Below are 21918 nucleotides of genomic sequence, written 5' to 3'. Positions count from 1 at the left end.
GCCGGAAGTTCAAATTGTAGTTGTTCGCCTCACTGCCACTGGGTGACACAGGTACACATCAATATTTCGTCTGAAAACCAAAGTAAACGAATCCACACATTGCTACAACAGCAGTAGACTTTTGGAGTGAGTATATGTGGTGTTATTATGTTGGAATTTATGTTAGTAAATGTGTTTTTATCGAAACTACATGTGAATACGCGGGTATACTCAACCGACAGCTTGGGGTCCTGTTTTGTTGATGGGCGATTGCCAAGTCGAAGCGCTAATCATGTGTGTTTACAAATACTTTCGACTGGCGAGTCGATCTTCATGTATTCAGCAAACTGATTATTATTATGCTGTAGCCGACTTGACACAACTCAGTATTCCCCTCACTCGGTGTTTTGCTGCCATCAGAAGGTTGGTGCGGTTTTGGGCAAGTGTGTGTGATTACGGCCCGCAATTCGGGGCGTTCCTGCATGTGGGAATTCCTGTATCTGCATGAACTCTGCCTTGCTCATTGAAACTACGACATCAACATCCCCACTTCTAAGTAGCTAGCGCATAACGTTAAGTGTCCTTCGCTCCCGCCTGCCGAACACCTGCCCTCGCTGTTGTTAACAGAACTGCGGGAAAACAACCCGTCCTCAGCAGGCAGGGGCGAAGGACAATGTCTGCGGTTGTCGCCGTCGCCTCATCTGTAGTTTTTATCGGCGGTTGGCATCCAACGTTATGGTACCTACTGCACTGGTGCGCCCCCACCTCCCGTCTGTCCTAGCTTAAAAATGGACCAAAAGTAGTATAAAGAGGTGTTCCCGCAGATGCAGGCCACAATTGATTTGAGTGTGTACGTGCAGGCGCCTGACGGTTCCGTGGTTCACATAGTTAATTCTTGATTCGCCATCTCAATCTGCTCTTTGGTTTTAGATTTGCACAGCCTATTCCCTGAACTGACACGATGGTGAGTGAAGAGTGATTATTTTTCTGCTTTCACACTGTTTAAGTTGGATTTAGTTATTGTCATCTTTGAATCATTACTGGATATCAATGCAATGTGTTAATTAAGTGTCTTCCTGTCTGTCTTTCTCACAGCATGGACGGGTAAAGCTGAAGTCCACCGCCCAGCAGGAAGAAGAGAAGAGAAAAGAGAGAGAGAAGAAACTCAAGATTTATGTGGCAGGACGAGATGCTATCTTTACTAAGGTCTGTTTGACATAGACGCATTCAGTCAAAATCGGAAGATAAGGGCCTCCCGGGTGGTGCAGTGGTTAAGTACTGCAGTGCCAGCTGTGCCACCAGAGACTCTGGGTTCGCGCCCAGGCTCTGTCGCGACCGGGAGGTCCATGGGGCGACAATTGGCCTAGAGTCGTCCGGGTTAGGGAGGGCTTGGTCGGTAGGGATGTCCTTGTCTCATCGCGGTTGTGTATCGGAGGACGCATGACTTTCAACCTTCGTCTCTCCCGAGCCCGTACAGGAGTTGTAGCGATGAGACAAGATAGTAGCTACTAAAAAAACGAAATTGGGGAGAAAACGGGGTAAATATTTTTATTTTTGATATATATATTTAAAAAAATATAGTTTAACTATGGCTACGGTTTAAGCCTGATTGTGCAGTTGCTTGGATGGAATGACAGAGCTGTGCAGTAACTTTGAAGATCACATTTCATCACTTCCCTTTTCCTTTTCTCTTGCTGGTTTTAGAGGATGGAGGGTGTGTTGGATGATGAGGCCCTTCAGTTGACCCAGCAGCTGCTATCCTCCAATCCTGATTTTGCCACTCTCTGGAACTACAGGAGAGAGATCCTGTTGCACCTGGAGACTGTACGGTGAGGACACTACATCTCTTATAATGCATTTTTGCCCATGGTGGCACAGCTGAGTCTCTTGTAGCTATTATTATCTGAAAGTACCAATACTTGTTCATTATTTAAGTGCATCAAACTCATACATGTCTTATCCTTTTCTCTGTATCAGTGAGGAGGATGACGTGCAGAAGATGTATGAGGCTGAGTTGTTGTTTCTGGAGTCGTGTTTGAAGGTGAATCCCAAGTCGTACGGCAGCTGGCACCACCGAGGCTGGGTTTCAGCCCGCCTGCCCAGACCTGACTGGGCCAGAGAACTGGGCCTGTGTGACCGCTGCCTCAGTCTGGATGACCGCAACTGTGAGTCAGAGGGTAGGAGGATGATAGTGAGGGAGGAGAGAAGTTGGGGAGGGACTACAGCTTTGAAGGAGGATGGGTGGAGAGGTGGATGAGACGGAGCTTGATAGGGACAAGAGATAGAAATTAATGTGACAGAGGATCAAAATATATTTTGACGTCCTGGTCTCTCCATTCATATATATATATTTTTTTTTTTCTCATGTTCAATTTCCCCCCTCATATTTCTCAGTTCACTGCTGGGATTATCGCCGGATGGTGGTGAAGATGTCTGGTGTGCCTGTGGACCAGGAGCTGCAGTTCACTGACCGTCTCATCGGCTCCAACTTCTCCAATTACTCCAGCTGGCACTACCGGAGCACCCTCCTTCCCCTACTCCACCCTGAGTCCCCCGACCCCCCCTCGCCCTGCCACCAGCACTCCCACTCCTCCCCTCCACCCTCCCCTCAGACACACTCTCATCGCGTCTGTGAGGAACAGCTGCTCAAAGGTATGGACAACACCATGGCCAGGCAGAGTTACAAACATATATAGATATATTGTCAGTGTAATACTTTAAACGGGCAGACAGAGGGCACTGTCACTAGGAATACCATGGGTTGGATGGAAGGCAGAATAATGAGTTGATGCGTGCTGCTTGTCTGTGTTATCATCATACATTACTAAACCCTTTGGTTTTTATTTTTAGAGTATGAGCTCGTACAGAATGCCTTCTTCACTGACCCCAATGACCAGAGTGCCTGGTTCTACTACAGGTGGTTGCTAGGCAGAGGTGCGTGTATCATTTGGTATTTTCTATGTAAATTGTCTTTATTATCTTCCAGCTGTGAGCTCTGTTTCTCTGCCTTTCTCAGCGGAGCGAGAGGAGATGATAAGCTGTGTGTTTGTCAGCCGTGAGGAGGAGAGGGTGGCTGTGGCCTTCTCCAGACCTGTCAATGTGAGTACTCCCTCAAAGTAGACACCTTATTGTAATGTATGTCCTCTGCTCCTTCTACAGTTAAACTCCATTCCTCCCCGACTCTCCTTTCAGGCTTCATCTAGTGGTCTGATGCTGGTGTTGGATGGTCAGCCCCAGCGTGTGGAATGGAGGAGTGTCCATCCTCACTTCAGACACAGCCCTGTCTGGGTATCCTTTCCTTCATGGTCATGGGTAAAATGTGAATGATAGGGCAACATGTTGATTTCTGCCTAAAGGCATACCCAACCATAATTATGTAGTCACTTTTGAGGACACAAGCTCAAGTACATAGTACAAATCATTTGATTTTTGTCCTATTCAACAAAAGTGGACCAGTAGGGTTTGAAATGACTGAAATGCTTACTAAATATAGTAACAATCAAATTATATTACAATCACATTTCTATTAACTAAATAAATATGATAAATCAATAATATGATAATAATATGATATTGTACTGTTACTTAGTAACAGTACAATATTGGCACAATTTCATTTAACTGATCACACAATTTTTCTAAAAGTCCACTGAGCAGTGTAGACACCATTCAAATGTGTGCAGAACCGTTACAACTTCAGCTTTAAGCACAAAGTGATTTAGTCTGTCTTTGAGCAAGAGAAAGTGGTTTTGCTACAATTCTATGAAATTATTTTGTGTTTTTTCATGTTGTGAGCTCTAAATGCAGCTGAGAATATCACAGTGAGATGAAACCACAACGGCTGCACTTGCTAGACTGTCACCGTTCATGTGCTGTCTCACTTGCTCAGAGGAAGAGAACATTTATTTGTCTGAATAGGCCAGAAAATTCTGATGCATCACTCCCTATGCAAATGTGACGCATCACTCCCTATGCAAATGTGACGCATCACTCCCTATGCAAATGTGACGCATCACTCCCTGTGCAAATGTGACGCATCACTCCCTATGCAAATGTGACGCATCACTCCCTATGCAAATGTGACGCATCATTCCCTGTGCAAATGTGACGCATCATTCCCTGTGCAAATGTGAAGCATCACTCCCTGTGCAAATGTGACGCATCACTCCCTGTGCAAATGTGACGCATCATTCCCTGTGCAAATGTGACGCATCACTCCCTATGCAAATGTGACGCATCACTCCCTATGCAAATGTGACGCATCACTCCCTATGCAAATGTGACGCATCACTCCCTGTGCAAATGTGACGTATCACTCCCTGTGCAAATGTGACGCATCATTCCCTGTGCAAATGTGACGCATCACTCCCTATGCAAATGTGACGCATCACTCCCTGTGCAAATGTGACGTATCACTCCCTATGCAAATGTGACGCATCACTCCCTGTGCAAATGTGACGCATCACTCCCTATGCAAATGTGGGGTATGCAACCTGCTCCGCTGAGAGAGTGGAAACGGAGAGCAGACAGATGGGGCTTTTTGGCCCTATTTGGTATGGGACCCTACAACGTTCACAAGTGCTTTGTACACAGATGTCAGACGGAACCAGTCCAGAACAGCTCAAAGTCCCCCATAAGGGAGACTTTTAACATCTCTAAGAGGCTAAAGACATTACTCTGTTCTAGGCATGTGGTAAATGCACTTTTCCTTTGTGCTGCTCAGTGGTCACTGTTTTGTTTTCATTCCTTTCTCATCCCTGCGTTGTAGTCTACAGTAGGTTTCATCATTCTTAACATGTCTCTTTTTGATAAGAGCTCTCCATATCTGTTACTGAAACGCAGGTAGAGAAAGAACCCAATGAACCTTTACAGACAGAGAATGACTTTATCTCTGCAGAGCGTTGGGCCAGTAACCAAACGGTGGCTCATTCGAATACCCGAGCTGACAAGGTGAAAAGTCTGTCTTGTGCCCTTGACCAAGGCACTTAACCCTAATTTGCTCCACGGACACGATACTACTATGGCTGACCCTGTAAAATAAGAAATGTCACTGCCCCTATCCGGTGAATGTGACAATAAAACTAGTGTTATTTTTTTTTTTACACACTACCATACAATGATCTATGTTGAACCTGTCTTTGAGATGGGCAATGCTCAACAGGTATTTGCAACATATAATGTTATACATTCGATCACTTTAACAAACACAAGCATCCACACTTACTCTATTTGATTGTGGACCTTAACATGGTGTTAGATCTGTGCGCTTCCTCCTGGCACTATCAGTGACATCATTAATGAACACAACCTGACCGTGCACTGGACTGAGAAACACACTCACAGAGACTGTGCTCTGTACACAGGTGAAATAATGTTTATGTGCTAATGCACCTTCTGTGTGACTGAGTACATGCTCTTGTCTTTTTTTGTGTTAACATGTCTGCGATGGGTATATAATGTTTTAGACTTCAGTCCTTGCTCTCTGCTGCCCTCTAGCCTCACCTCATAGTATTGCCTCCATCTTTCACAGGTCGGTCTGAGAGTTGGTGCAGGGATTCTGCCACTGACCAGGAGCTCTTCAGGTACTGTGTGTGTGTGTGTGTGTGTGTGTGTGTGTGTGTGAATAGCAGAGCTTTAGAAGGCTCTGGTTGGTATATCAGACTTTCTGTTTACTGAATGGGGAAAAAATACCTCAGCATATTTTTTGTCTCTGGTAGGAGTGAGCTGTCTGTGGAAAAGACCTCTGTGTTGCAGTCTGAACTACAGTCCTGCAACCAACTTCTGGAGCTGGAGCCCCAGAACAAGTGTACGTACACACTTTGAGTGTAGTGTGTATGTTAGGGTTTATTATTTATCTATCACTATTGGAAACGTCACAAAATGTATGACAATTGTAATTTCTCACTTTCTCAGGGTGCTTGCTGACCATCGTTCTGCTTATGAGGGCGCTAGATCCCCTAGGTTACGAGCGAGAGACCCTTTCTCACTTCCAGACTCTTAAAGTTAGTGCTTTACAGGGCTATTACATAGTCGTGTACACTAATACATAATAGATGTGTTTTCTATCACTGCTCTGTCTTTCTCACACAGGAGGTGGACTCCATGCGCTCTGCTTATTACGGTGACCTGTGCAGTAAGTTCATGATCGAGAACACCATTCTCAAGATGGAGTACGCTGAGGTCCGGGTCTTCAGTCTCTCTGACAAGGTTAGTGCTGTCTGTTCCTGTCTGTATCTGTCTATCCTTGTCCATCCAGAGTTTGACTCCCCATTCTCTTCTTTGTGGCTGTAAGTCCACCTAATGTCTTTCACCCTCACCTCTACAGAACCTGACCATGTTATGTCACCTGGACCAGCTGCTATTGGTCACTCATATCAATCTATCATGCAATCAGCTGCTTAGGCTGCCTCCTCAGTTTGCCATGCTGCAGTGCCTCGAGGTATAGTACTTAAAAAAACATTTTATGTTATGATCAAATTTATATTTATTCATGTGCTGTACTCTAGTTTTTGTACTTAATATTTTGATGTTTGGCTAACAATATGGCCTTCCCTTTCCCAGGTATTGGAGGCTGATGACAACGCTATTGAGAATTTGGATGGACTGTACTATCTCCCCAAGTTGCAAGAAGTGTCCTTGAAGAACAACCGTATCCTTGCCTTTCTCTTTTGATCAGTTTCAATGTGGTAATACATTAATGTTTTATAATACAGTTAGAGATGTTGTCATTTTCTTTGACTGTAATATTCAGAAATATCCAAACTCTCTGACCTTCAACTCCTGACTTCCTGCCCAAAGCTGACCTGCCTTGATCTCCGTGGCAACCCTGTCACCCAGATTGCCAACATTCAATCTGAGTTGACTGAGCTACTGCCCTCAGTCACTGACCTCCTGATCTGATTGGACAAACAGCAGAGCTCATTCTAAGTTTCCCTTAGTCACAGATTTAGGATCAGCTTATCCCCCCCAAACTATAACCATTCTAGGGGGGAAATGGAAAAACTGACATTAGATTAGTGTTTAGGGGCAACTTCCCCATATTCCCGGCGTACTACCATCAGCAGTATTTGTCTGTGTGTGTCCATGCATATATGTGAGAAGCAGAGGGGTGTTTAAGTGTTTTGTCTCCTTTCCACTATGTATTCCTCTTGTGTGGTGATATTGATTCACAGTGACCCTCCACTAATTTTAATGCCTGATAACATTGGACCTTCTATCAGAGACTTCACTAAGACATTCTCACAAACGTGTGTGTTTATGTGTATGTACAGTTTGTGCGTGTGTGCACGCTCTATCTCTCATACAGTTCAAGACACCAAACTGCATGCCGATTCACTGATAGAGGGTAATATTACTAACTGTGTATGAGTGAGCATGGTGAGAATGTGGCTTTTAGTAAGCACTGAAACAGCATCTGTATGGTGGTTGCAGTAGGACATTGATCAGAAGAATATTGCAAAGTACTTATCTGTGGTTGTATTTTTGAAACAGTTGTGCAAAAACGTTTATGAAATTAATCTATACTGTTAAACAACTGTAAATGACTATTCCACCAATAAAACAGCACATGCGGTGTCACTGCCTCCCAGAGAGTCTCCTGTGTGTTTCTGTGGTGTTGTGATGGAGGTTCAGTCAGGACTCAGATTTTCCTTCTGTTGGGTGGCTCAACTGTAACCACACATTACTTTTGTCCCCCATGACGGAATCTGGTTGGGGACTGTGGATCTGTCTCCGTTTGTTCGTACGTTAGTCACATGCGATATCTGACAGCACTGGCCCGATTTTGATGAAACTTGGGTGAATGATGCGTCTTGCCATAGTGTTCCGGTGTTTACAAAGTTAAACTGATCGGCCCAAGGCAGGGGCTACAGTAATTAACTGAAATTTGGTAGTCATATGCGATATCTCAATTGGCCCAAGGGTTGCATTATTTGTGGGTGAAGACATCTTTACTTTTGCCTTGTTATAAATGAGCTTGGTGGGTGTGTCTGTCTGTGGCGCCAGAGTAGATTAACATGAATGGATTAACACAATTCTGTACATTGTATCAGTGGTGGAAAAAGTACCCAATCGTCACACTTGAGTTAAAGTAAAGATACCTTAATAGAAAATGACTCAAGTAAAAGTGAATCACCCAGTAAATTCCTACTTAAGTAAAAGTCTAAAAGTATTTGGTTTTAAATATACTTAAGTATCAAAAGTAAAAGAATAAATCATTTCAAATTCCTTATATTAAATTAAGAAAACCAGACGGTACCATTTTGTTGTTTTATTTACGGATAGCCAGGGGCACACCCCAACACTCAGACAATTTATGAACGAAGATTGTGTTTAGCCAGTCTGCCAGATCAGAGGCAGTAGGGAAGACCAGGGATGTTCTCTTGATATGTGTGTGAATTAGACCATTTTCCTGTCCTGCTAAGCATTCAAAATGTAACGAGTACTTTTGGGTATCAGGGAAAATGTATGGAATAAAAGTGAATAATATTCTTTAGGAATGTAGTGAAGTAAAAGTTGTAAAAAATATAAATAGTAAAATAAAGTACTGATACCCCCAAAACTACTTAAGTAGTACTTTCAAGTATTTTTACTTAGGTACTTTACACCACTGCATTTTATTCACATGTTTGATTTGGCGTGAAAGGATCCCACTAATTAAAATATGTGCACTTGCATCATCGCTGTCCTCCGCCTGCTACACAAGCAGGTGTTGTCACCTGTCTTGCTGTGACGTTGTTTGTGTACAGGGTGGTTCCAAGAAAAGGATTGGATAGTGGTTTAGTTATTTCACAATCAAAGTTTCACGTTTGATTATGAAATATTAGGTGCAGTTTGAGACTCACAAAGGAATGTAATGGTTTAACCCTTTTTGTTTTACAAAAGAAACTAAAAAGAAACAACACACAGAGGATGTGTTAATTAGCTGTTTTGTCACTCCTTTCCTGTCACTCCTTTCCTGTTTTGTCACTCCACACCTTTTTGTCACTCCTTTCCTGTTTGTTTCTAGTGCTTGCTAATAAAACTGATCACATTGCTGTAACGTTAGTAAAATGGAAAATGTTATCATCAATCCAAAAAGTGCATTTTGTTGGGTAAATGGTATAGGCAGGTGGATATTAATTGGCATAGAGGCATGAATGTCAGACCATAGTTGGAATGTAACAAGGAACATAATTGTGATAATTTACAGCAGGATATATTCATTATTAACAGTTTGATAGCATCCATGTCAAGTGATCACAGCTTGGTTTTGTTGTTTTGAAAAAGTTTGTTGTTTTGAAAGTGTATTGGAAAGTTCTAAGGAGCTAGCTAACTTTTTAGTTTGGATCCCGCAACGCAGTTGGCATCAGTTTCAGGGTTTTCTTGAAGGCTTGAACGCAGCCCGCGACGCGGTTGGCCATTGTGGCTGGGACCGCGGATTGTCCCTGTGTTTGTGGCTGTCTAGATCCCTGCTGTTTGTTGTTTTCAACCTTCCCTGTGACCTACCCTGTCTGGAACTGCGAAGAGTAACAGCGTAAGCTACGTTGCTAGCTACCATGACAAAGACCAAAGCTGGCAGGAGTACCGTCAAGGACAGTGGTGTCTCTATCACACGTGAAGGATCTTTTAAACGAACAAAAATAGTTCTACAAGTAGTTGCTACAACAAGAAAATAGCTTCAACTGTTTTGTCCAAATTACTGGGGGATTCAACTACTAAAAGAATGGAAGACCTGACCATAGAGGTCCAGGTCCTGGAGAAGAGTTTGCAGTTCTCCCGGTGTCAGCTCGATGAGTAAGTCATTGAGAGAGGACATCAGTTATGTGTGTGAATCCATGATAACAATGACTGATAAATCAGACTCGAGGGACAATCAAAGCGGAACAACATGGTTGTGGACGGAATTGTAGATTCTCCACATGAGACATGAACGGAGTCTGTGGACAAAGTGAGGGAAATGATCTCTGAGAAATTGAAGATGGACCACAGGAAGATTCAGTTGGAGCGCGCCCACAGGACTGTAAAACCGGCCCAGGCGACAGGCCCAGGCCCAGGCCGATAGTGGTCAAGTTCCTGAGGTTCAAGGACAAAGTAGCTGTTTTGGAAAGAGCCAAGAACTTGAGAGGAATGTATATCTTCCTCAACAAGGACTATCCCGAAGCTGTGCGCCAGAAGAAAGCTGCCAGAGTGCGTGGGGACATTGATTACATCCGCTATGACAGGCTCACTGTTCACCCTCCCTCACAGAAGCCTGGAGGGGATGAGACAGCCAAGCCTATGGGTTTGTAGCTGCAACACACACACACACACACACACACACACACACACACACACACACACACACACACACACACACACACACGCACACGCACACGCACACACACAAATTGATTAATAGACTGCAGAATATGTATTATTTTCTCTTGCTTTGTTTGCTCTTTTCCATATTATGTCTATCTCTGATAAGCTATCCAGGAAAGGGCTGAAAATAGCCCATATTAATATATGTAGCCTTAGAAATAAGGTTCATGAAATCAATAACTTGCTAACATCAGATAACATTCGTATATTCGCCCTTTCTGAAACTCAATTTGATGATACAGCAGTAGCAATACAAGGACATAATATATCCAAATTCAATTCCATCTCTCATTGAATCAGATGGCTTATTCATCACAAAACCATTTGATGTTGCCAATTCTTTTTATGATTACTTCATTGGCAAAGTGGGCAAACTTCATCAGGAAATGCTAACAACGAACAAGCCATCGTATTCATGCATAAAAAAAATAAAAAAATATTGAAAGAAAAGCATTGCAAATTTGAATTCTGTGAAGTTAGTGAGGGAGAGGTGGAGACACTATTGTTATCGATCAATAATGACAAACCTCCTGACATTGACAACTTAGATGGAAAGCTACTGAGGATGGTAGCTGACTCCAGCCACTCCTATCTATTATGTATTTAATCTGAGCCTAAAGGAAAGTCTTTGTCCTCAGGCCTGGAGGGAAGCCAAATTAATTCTGCTATTACCCAAGAGTGGTAAAGTGGCCTTTACTGCTTCTAACAGCAGACCTACAGTATAAGCTTGTTGCCAGCTCTTAGCAAACTTCTGGAAAAAATGGTGTTTGACCAAATACAGTGCTATTTCTCCATAAAGAAATGAACAATAGACTTTCAGCATGCTTATAGAGAAGGGTACTCAACATGTACTGCACTGACGACACAAATGACTGATGATTGGTTGAAAGAAATTGATAAAGAGTTGCAGTCTGTTTTGGAATGGGTGGCCAGTAATAAACTGATCCTGTACCATTGTATTTGGTACAAATCAAGAACAAGACCTCAGCTGAATCTGGTAATGAATGGTGTGGCTGATGAACAAGTTGAGGTGTTACCTTAGATTGTAAACTGTCATGGTCAAAACATGTAGATCCAATGGTTGTAAAGATGGGGAGAGGTCTGCACATAATAAAGAGATGCTCTGCTTTCTTGACACCACACTCCAAAAAGCACGTTCTGCAGGCTGAAACCGTGTGTCCAGTGCTGCAAGGAAAGACATAGTTAAGCTGCAGCTGGCCCAGAACAGAGCGGCACGTCTTGCTCTTCATTGTAATCAGAGGGCTGATATAAATACTATGCATGTGTCACGACTTCCGCCGAAGTTGGTTCCTCTCCTTGTTCGGCGGGCGACGTCACCCGCTTTCCAGCCATCGCCATCGCAGATCCACCTTTCATTTTTCCATTTGTCTTGTCTTGTTTTCCTACACACCTGGTTTCAATTACCTCAGTATTAGACGTGTATATAACCCTCTGCTCCCCCCATGTCTGTGTGTGGAATTGTTTGTTGTTTCGTGTATGTGCACGCTAGACTGGTTTGCGCTGGGTTATGTCAACCCATATTGTGTTTAGTGTTCTTAGTGCCGTGTGTTTTGTTCGACGAAATAAAAGGCTCCTTTGGCTACCCAACCTCTGCTCTCCTGCGTCTGACTCCCTTACAGCCAGTTACGCATACCTAACAGAATTCCACACCCGACCATGGAGTCAGCAGGAGCAGGTACCCCGGTTATAGGAGTCGAGGAGTGTGTCAGAGAACACGTGGAGATGCTACAACATCTCCGCGTTGCGATGGACCGCGTCGTTCAGACCATGGACGGGAGAGAGAGAGAGTCCCTCCAGCGCCTCCACCAGCACAACAGGGGTTACCACTACTCGTCCCTCCTGTACCCGGTCCCAGTGGGATGCGTCTCGCCCTTCCCAGGGAGTATGATGGGACGGCAGCACGGTGCCAGGGTTTCCTGCTACAGCTGGACTTATACCTGGGCACCATTTACCCGGCTCCCTCGGGAAGGGAGAGGGTGTCCGCCCTCGCCACGTGCCTCTTGGGGAGAGCTCTGGACTGGGCTAACGCCGTGTGAGGAGTAGGAGATGCGGCGTTGGACGACTTCGAGGAGTTCTTCTGCCGCTTCCGGGCAGTCTTCGACCACCCTCCCGAGGGTAGAGCAGCAGGTGAACGTCTCTTCCACCTGAGGCAGGGGACGAGGAGCACCCAGGAGTTCGCCCTGGAATTTCGGACCCTGGCACCAGGAGCGGGATGGAACAACAAGGCCCTTATCAACCACTACCGCTGTGGCCTGCACGAGGATGTCCATCTGGAGTTGGCCTGCAGGGATACCACCCTCACCTTCAACCAGCTGCTGGACCTGTCCATTCGGTTGGATAACCTGCTGGTCACCCACAGACGTCCAGAGAGGGCTCTGTCGATTCCCCCTCCCAGCACCACCTCTCCGGTGCCTATGGAGCTGGGAGGTGCTGCGCTGAGGGAGGCCGGAGGAGGGGCTTTCACATGTACCATCTGTGGCCGCAGAGGTCACACTGCTGGTCGGTACCGGGTTGGTTCCTCTTGGAGTCGAGGCAGCAGGCAGGGCACTCTGGTGTTGCCCCAAGTGAGCCAGCACTACTCTCATCCAGAGCCCCCTCTTGTACACCTGTTTGTGCATGTTTACTTTCCTGAGTTTTCCCCGCATTCCCAGCATAAGGCGCTCGTCGATTCAGGTGCAGCTGGGAATTTTATTGACAGAGCATTCGCCCATAGGTTAGGGATCCCTATTGTTCCAGTGGTTAGGCCTTTCCCAGTTCACGCTCTGGACAGTCGACCATTAGGGTCCGGGTTGATTAGGGAGGCTACCTTTCCCCTGGGCATGGTGACGCAGGGGGGTCCTGAGGAGAGAATCAGTCTCTTCCTCATTGACTCTCCTGCGTTTCCTGTGGTAGTAGGCCTTCCCTGGTTAGCTCGTCATGACCCCACCATTTCATGGCAACAGAGGGCTCTCACAGGGTGGTCACGACAGTGCTCAGGGAGGTGTTTAGGGGTTTCCATTGGTGCTACTATGGTGGAAAGTCCAGACCAGGTCTCCACCGTGTGCATTCCCCCCCAAATGTGCCGATTTGGCTCTCGCCTTCTCCAAAAAGAAGGCGACTCAATTACCACCCCATCAACGGGGGGATTGTGCAATAAATCTCCTGGTAGATGCCACACTTCCCAGGAGTCACATGTATCCCCTGTCACCGGCGGAGATGTCTGTGAATCCCTACGTCAGGGGTACATTCGGTCCTCCACTTCACCCGCCTCAAGTTTCTTTTTTGTGAAGAAGAAGGAGGGAGGTCTGCGCCCGTGTATTGACTACTGAGGCCTAAATCAGATCACTGTGAGATACAGTTACCCGCTAATTCTTGAGTCAATGCACTGGGCGTGCTTCTTCACCAAACTAGATCTCAGGAGCGCTTACAACCTGGTGCGTATCTGGGAGGGAGACGAGTGGAAGATGGCGTTCAGTACGACATCAGGGCATTATGAGTACCTCGTCATGCCGTATGGGTTGATCAGTCTTCCAAGCCTTTGTAGACAAGATTTTCAGGGACCAGCACGGGCAGGGTGTAGTGGTGTATATTGATGACATTCTGATATACTCCACTACACCGGCGGAGCATGTGTCCCTGGTGCGCAGGGTGCTTGGTCGACTGTTGGAGCATGACCTGTACGTCAAGTACCGCATTTCAGCCGTGCGTAATTGGCCGACTCCCACCACGGTAAAGGAGGTGCAGCGGTGTCTAGGGTTTGCCAATTACTACCGGAGGTTTATCCGGGGTTTTGGTCAGGTAGCGGCTCCCATTATCTCAATGCTGAAGGGGGGACCGGTACGTTTGCAGTGGTCGGCAGAGGCGGACAGGGCTTTTGGTCACTTGAGGGCTCTGTTTACCTCGGCTCCCGTGCTGGTCCATCCGGATCCCTCTTTGGCGTTCATAGTGGAGGTGGACACGTCCGAGGCTGGGATAGGAGCCGCGCTCTCTCAGCACTCCGAGGCTGGGATAGGAGCCGCGCTCTCTCAGCACTCGGGTACGCCACCGAAGCTCCGCCCCTTTGCCTTCTTCTCGAGGAAGCTCAGCCCAGCGGAGCGAAACTATGACGTGGGGGACCGGGAGCTGTTGGCTGTCGTCAAGGCTCTGAAGGCGTGGAGACATTGGCTTGAGGGGGCTAAACACCCTTTTCTCATCTGGACTGACCACTGCAATCTGGAGTACATCCGGGCAGCGAGGAGACTGAACCCTCGCCAGGCAAGGTGGGCCATGTTTTTCACCCGTATTGTTTTCACCCTTTTGTACAGACCAGGTTCCCAGAAAGTGAAGGCAGACGCACTGTCCCGGCTGTATGACGCAGAGAAGCGGCCCATGGATCCCACCCCCATACTCCCGGCCTCCTGCCTGGTGGTGCCGGTAGTGTGGGAGCTGGAAACGGACATTGAGCAGGCGTTACGTGCAGAGCCCGCTCCCCTCCAGTGTCCCGCTGGGCGCCTGTACGTTCCATCTGCTGTCCGTGACCGGTTGATCTATTGGGCCCACACGTCACCTTCCTCTGGTCATCCAGGCATCGGTCGGACGGTGCACTGTCTGAGTGGGAAGTACTGGTGGTCCACATTGGCTAAGGATGTGAGTGTTTATGTTTCCTCTTGCTCAGTGTCGCACAGCGTAAGGCTCCTAGGCACCTGCCCAGAGGTAAGGTACACCCCTTACCCGTTCCACAACGGCCATGGTCGCACATGTCGATCGACTTCCTGACCGATCTCCCCCCATCACAGGGAAACACCCCGATCCTGGTTGTTGTGGATCGTTTCTCTAAGTCCTGCCGTCTCCTTCCTCTGCCCGGTCTCCCTACAGACTGCGGAGGCCTTGTTTACACACATCTTCCGGCACTACGGGGTGCCTGAGGATGTAGTGTCTGATCGGGGTCCCCAGTTCACTTTGAGGGTCTGGGGGGCGTTCATGGAACGTCTGGGGGTCTCGATCAGCCTTACCTCGGGTTTTCACCCTGAGAGTAACGGGCAGGTGGAGAGAGTTAACCAGGATGTTGGTAGGTTTATGCGGTCTTATTGCCAGAACCGGCCAGGGGAGTGGGCAGCATTCGTGCCCTGGGCAGAGATGGCCCAGAACTAGCTTTGTCACTCCTCCACTAACCTCTCCCCCTTCCAGTTCATACTGGGGTACCAGCCGGTTCTGGCTCCTTGGCATCAGAGTCAGACCGAAGCTCCTGCGGTGGACGACTGGTTCCGGTGCAAGGAGAAGACATGGGACGCCGCTCATGTTCACCTTCAGCGCGCCGTGCTGCGCCAGAAAGCCAGCGCAGACCGTCACCGCAGTGAGGCCCCGGTGTTCGTACCGGGGGACCAAGTCTGGCTCTCGACCCGAAACCTGCCCCTCCGCCTGCCCTGCCGGCTCCGCGGTTTGTGGAGCCGTTCAAAGTCCTGAGGAGACTGAACGAGGTGTGTTACAGGTTACAGCTCCCCGCCCGATTACCGTATTAACCCCTCGTTCCATGTGTCTCTCCTCAGGCCGGTGGTGGCTGGTCCTCTCCAGGAGTCTGAGGTCCGGAAGGTTCCTCCGCCCCCTCTGGACATCGAGGGGGCCCCGGTGTATGCCGTTCGCTCCATACTGGATTCGAGGCATCTGGCGAGGGGCCTTCAGTACCTCGTAGAGTGAGAGAGGTACGGTCCGGAGAATGCTGCGGGAATTCCACCGTCTCCGTCCAGACCGCCCTGCACCTCGCCCTCCGGGTCGTCCTCGAGGCCGTTGTTGGCGCGCTGCTGGAGAAGTGCGTCAAGGAGGGGGTACTGTCACGACTTCCGCCAAAGTCGGTTCCTCTCCTTGTTCGTTCGGCGGTCGACGTCACCGGCTTTCTAGCCATCGCTGATCCACCTTTCATTTTTCCATTTGTCTTGTCTTGTTTTCCTACACACCTGGTTTCAATTCCCTCAATATTAGACGTGTATATAACCCTCTGTTCCCCCCCATGTCTGTGTGTGAAATTGTTTGTTGTTTCGTGTATGTGCACGCTAGACTGGTTTGCGCTGGGTTATGTCAACCCATATTGTGTTTAGTGTTCTTAGTGCCGTGTGTTTTGTTCACTGAAGTAAAAGGCTCCTTTGGCTACCCAACTTCTGCTCTCCTGCGACTGACAACCTTACAGCCAGTTACGCATACCTAACAGCATGCTCTTGGGTAAGAGTTGAGGAGAGACTGGCTGCATCACTTATTTTTATAAGAAACATTAATGTGTTGAAAATCCCAAATTGTTTGCATGGTCAACTTACACACAGCTCTGACACACACCTACCCCAACTGACATGCCACCAGGGGTCTTTTCACAGTCCCCAAATCCAGAACAAATTCAAGAAAATGTACATTATTATACAGAGGCATTATTGCATGGAACTCTGTTCCATCTCATATTGCTCAAATAAACAGCAAACCTGGTTTCAAAAAACAGATAAATCAACACCTCACGGCAAACGCTACAATGGGTGCCTTTAAAAAAAAATTACAGTGGGGAGAACAAGTATTTGATACACTGCCGATTTTGTAGGTTTTCCTACTTACAAAGCATGTAGAGGTCTGTAATTTTTATCACAGGTACACTTCAACTGTGAGAGACGAAATCTAAAACAAAAATCCAGAAAATCACATTGTATGATTTTTAAGTCATTAATAAGCATCATACAACACTCATCCTCACATCACATTATCCCTTGACACCATTCTACACATCACTTAGATGGCTTTGCATATCCATGAATATTCCTCAAAACAACAGAAGAAAAAAAGAAAAACCTTTTTAAAACAGAGTTAGAAGAGACTGGGACTTATTTCCTAGTTTGGTGGCTAATCCCTCCATAGTGAATGGTTTCTGAGCCATTGTCTCAATAAGACAATTTACAGATTTCACTACCCTGCCAGTGCGTGTTCTGACCACATCTTGTAAATCACATGAACCCGGTCCTTGTAAGTCTTGGTCACTAGCTAAATCAACTGGTGCAACTGAGTCAGGAATACCTGAAGGATCTGTGTCAGGGACTACAGCTACCCTGTCATAGTCAAGAATGCCAATGGCAGTCTCATTATCGAGAGATAGCTGAGCTTGACGGTCTTGGTTTGGATTGTCCCTGCAGCTGTACGCTGACAGTTCTTGCTCCATCTCATCCCTGACTTTCTCCTGTCTCTCCGAAGAGTCCTGATTTGCGGGGTCATCTACTCCACTGAGTAACCCATGAACTGGTCATATCTCCAGAGCTTTCCTCTTCATCAAAGTCTGAAAGGTCCATTTACTGACCCTGACACTCTGGATGTACAGCTCCATCCGATTGAGATTCACGTGAATCATCCTTGGGCGTTTCAACTGGCAGAACGCTGATGTCAAGAAGAAGGTTCCGATGTACCACCTTGGTGTTTCCGTTATCGTCCACCAGCTTATATATGTGTGTTTGTAGGTTTCTGTCAATGACTGTGTACACCTTAGCTTCCCACTTTTCGGGCAAGTTTTCTTTTCCCCCTTTGTTAGCGAGAAGCACCCTGTCTCCTTTGTTCAGGTGAGTGCCTCTGACTTTTCTGTCATAACGTTTGGCCTGTTTCTGTTGTTCTTTAACCGTATGCCGTTGAGCGATGCTCGCTGCTTCATGGAGATGGGACATCAGTGTTTTGACATAGCTACTATTGTCACGACTTCCGCCGAGGTGGGCTCTCCTGCCCGTTCGGGCGGTGCTCGGCGGTCGTCGTCACCGTCCTACTAGCCACTACCGATCCCTTTTCGTTTATCTGTTGGTTTTGTCTGATTGGTTGCACCTGTGTGTTGTTTAGTTAATTAGTGTCTGTATATAATGTAGGTTGTCCCACCCTTGTTTTGTGGGGGATTGTTTATGTTGTCATTATTTTCGTCTATCGGTGTTTTTGTGTTTCTTATTCTCCGGTTAGTCTGTTATCCTGTGTTGGATAATTTCACCCTGTGTGTGTTTGGGTTCACCGTGTTTGTTTTGTTCAACGGAGAATAAACTTTATATCGCTATCTGCTCTCTGCGCCTGATTCCACCCACCTTGATTAGACGTGACAACTATAGTCAACAACCACAGGATCCCTCAAAACTTGCTTGAACATTACATCAACAGGGAGTCTCAGAACGCGACCATACATGAGCTGGAATGGAGCATAGCCAGTGGTTTCGTGTACAGTAGCATTGTAGGCAAACGTTAGAGTTTGTATGTGCTGCGGCAATTTCTCTTTAGCTTTTAGAGGGAGTGAGCGAAGCATATTTCCCAGAGTTCGATTGAACCTTTCCGTTCCCCCATTATCCATGGGATGGTGAGCAGTTATGTATGACTTGGCGACACCAGAGAGCTTGAGAAGTTCTGTGATTAGCTCACTCTCCAAATTGGCCCCTTGATCTATGTGGATCTGCTCAGCAAATCCATAAACACAAAATCCATTATCGCATATCTTTCTAGAAACTTACTTTGCCGTTTGATTTGAGTATGGAAAGGCGTGAGCTAACTTGGTGAAGTGATCTGTCAGAACCAATACATCCACTGAGCTTGCTTGTTGTCCTCAGCACTCCAAAAGTCAAGACATACTAACTCGAACTGCCACAGAGAGACAGGAAACAAAGGGAAGGGAAAATATGGAGCGTAATTGGCTCAGTGTTCTGTTACTCATGGGGACACTACGTCAACGCAAAATCTACGGGGAGAGCTCAAAAATTCAATCCCCTTGGTTGCTGCCATAGAGTTACATTAGAAGTGCCCATCCAAGAAGGCTCGATGTCATTGGCCACAGATACAATTACCTCAAATCACGTTATAGCTAGCATAGCTTTGATTGGACTGATCATGTCATTCTTTCAAAATCTTAGCTAGCAAGCTAGCAATCATCATAATGAATCAAGTCGACAATCTACTGACAGATCCTTTTCAATCCTTCTCATTTGAAGAGAAATAATGAAGAGAAATTATAGATAAAACGTATCGGTGCTCATCGGCCATTGGACATGAACATTACACAACAAGTTGGAAATCACAAATTCAACAATGAGTGGTTTGGAAGGAATCCGTGTCTACCTGCAAAAATTGCAAAGCAATCACTAGCCTGCTCTTCAGTGTGGAGTGGGTGAGTGTGTCATGTTCGTGATAAGGACGGGACCAAGGCGCAGCGTGTGTCGAGTTCCACATCTTTATTTGCAGTGAAACTTCATTTTTTTTTTTAAACAAACAAGCGACGAAACGTAACCTCAGTGGTGCTACAAGCACATACACAAGCAATATCCCACAAAAACAGATGGGAACAGGGACACCTTAAGTATGATACCCAATTAGAGACAACGATAATCAGCTGCCTCTAATTGGGAATCATACTCAATCCCAAACATAGAAATTGGAGGATGACAGGTAGGGTGGAGGTGATATGATCCTTGACTAGTCTCTCAAAGCACTTCATGATGACAGAAGTGAGTGCTACGGGGCGATAGTAATTTAGTTCAGTTACCTTTGCATTCTTGGGTACAGGAACAATAGTGGCCATCTTGAAGCAAGTGGAGACAGCAGACTGGGATAAGGAGAGATTGAATATGTCTGTAAACACACCATCCAGCTGGTCTGCGCATGCTCTGAGGACGCGGCTAGGGATGCCGTCTGGGCCGGCAGCCTTGCGAGGGTTAACACGTTTAAATGTCTTACCTACATCAGCCATGGAGAAAGAGAGCCCACAGTCCTTGGTAGCGGGCTGCGTCGGTGGCACTGTGTTATCCTCAAAGCGGGCAAAGAAGGTGTTTAGCTTGTCTAGAAGCAAGACGTCAGTGTCTATGACGTGGCTGGCTGTCCTTTCGTGATTGTCTGTGAACCCTGCCACATACGTCTCCTGTCTGAGCAGTTGAATTGCGACTCCACTTTGTCGCTATACTGACGTTTTGCCTGTTTGATTGCCTTGCAGAGGGAATGACTACTCTGTTTGTCTTCTGACATATTCCCAGTCACCTTGCCATGGTTAAATATGATGGTTCTCGCTTTCAGTTTTGCGTGAATGCTGCCATCTGTCCATGGCTTTTGGTTAGTGTAAGTTTTAATAACCAATCAGCATTCAGGATTAGTCCCACCCATTGTATAATACAAAAACAAAGACTCCCCTTGGACATCACTGCACGTGCGATAAAACAGAAGAGCATGTACTACGATATATTTTTATTAGGTTGCTGGATGTTTATCTCCTCCTTTTCAAAAACAAGAACAGATGTGCCTGGGGCGGCCAGTGGCACTGTTTCACCTTTTGGGGATCTCAGCTTTAAGGTCTGAAAGGCATTTGCTCATTGGGCAAGTCAGGAGTATTTTTGTGTTGGCCAAATATGATGATCACATGCCCAAAAATGTAAAGTAGCTTTTTTTCACCTAAACACAGGGGAGGAACAAGAAGGACCAGACTACTGGAATTCTTTGCATTTTGTTTGTTATCAGTAAAAACAAAATCACCTGCCCAATGGGGCAACCAAAGAACAGGCTCAACTTCCGCAACTGCTTAGATCACTTGCCCATGGCAATATGGCAACCCTTACCAATACCTCAGTATGTGTGTGTGTGTAACTACTCCCATATGTGTGTATGAACCAGTTCATGTTCTCTCCATATGTCTGGGAAGACTTTTAGCTGACATTATTGTACGTTTTTGTGTGTAAGTGAACAATTTGTGTAAATATACGTATACTGACACAATCCACAGCAGTTAAAGTTAAGTGGAAAAAGAAAGTGGTGGCATTATTCTATGTAGGTTTGAATTCTGCCAACATGCTGTATTCGTTCTGGCTCATTAGGAAATTCTTGCAATGACATGTTTCCGTTTCCTGACCCATGGTACCGTGAGCCTGGTTCCTAAGAACCTTTCTACTAAATGTACTTATTCATGATAAATAGTATACTTCTTACCCTCACTGTTGACAAACAGAAATTAATTATTTCGCTGACATTTATACAAAATAATGGTGAAATGAATGTTACGAGAATGTGAAGCATCAAGTTATAAGATATTACACTGTCCTGTGATAGGGCCTATGTTTCTGTTTAAAGAGACCCATGTGGATTTGATTTTACATCACATGAGAATCTCAGATATGTTTTTGTCACCATGAATTCTCTCAGATTGCAGAGCTAACTGTTTTACCATATACAGTATAATGCAGCAAATGTGGATACCGTATGACAGGCACTGTAGTTACAGATCATGTCCTAATGACTGCTCTGTGTTTGGAGGGGTTTGTTTGAACTTACTCAGAGGCAACTTTCCCCTTTGAAGTCACAAGATATATGAAATGGTGTGTGTGTGTGAGTGACATGTAGATGTCTGTATGTTTGTGTGTGTGTGTGTGTGTGTGTGTGTGTGTGTGTGTGTGTGTGTGTGTGTGTGTGTGTGTGCGTGAGTGCGTGCGTGTGCGTGTGCGTGCGTGTGGTGCGTGCGTGTGCGTGTGTGTGTGTGTGTACGTACTGTAGGTTTAGAATCCTTTTTCTTGACTTGTTTAGACAGCACAGTGGTGGAGTTTCTGCATGGAAGCCTGACTGGTTCAACTACTGCATTCATGTGAGCAGTCTCATGACGGATCC

The 21918-nt window shown here is 46.2% G+C and overlaps 1 protein-coding gene across 1 annotated transcript; it reads left to right on the top strand.

Annotated features, from left to right (window-relative positions):
- The first annotated feature begins 36 nt into the window (after positions 1-36).
- rabggta (Rab geranylgeranyltransferase subunit alpha) lies at positions 37-7567 on the top strand. Its single transcript, XM_029686284.2, has 17 exons — positions 37-126; positions 910-943; positions 1075-1185; positions 1684-1808; positions 1957-2144; positions 2374-2631; positions 2830-2913; positions 2996-3078; positions 3172-3267; positions 5237-5342; positions 5510-5561; positions 5697-5785; positions 5893-5981; positions 6070-6186; positions 6305-6418; positions 6541-6628; positions 6731-7567. The coding sequence occupies exons 2-17, from the start codon at positions 941-943 to the stop codon at positions 6877-6879; spliced, it is 1752 nt and encodes a 583-aa protein (XP_029542144.1). The 5' UTR covers positions 37-126; positions 910-940; the 3' UTR covers positions 6880-7567.
- The last annotated feature ends 14351 nt before the right edge of the window (positions 7568-21918 follow it).

This window comes from Oncorhynchus nerka, linkage group LG17, assembly GCF_034236695.1.
Source record: "Oncorhynchus nerka isolate Pitt River linkage group LG17, Oner_Uvic_2.0, whole genome shotgun sequence".
Taxonomy (NCBI): Eukaryota; Metazoa; Chordata; class Actinopteri; order Salmoniformes; family Salmonidae; genus Oncorhynchus; species Oncorhynchus nerka.
The sequence above is the reverse complement of the archived record's forward strand: the minus strand, read 5'-3'. Positions and strand labels throughout refer to the sequence as shown.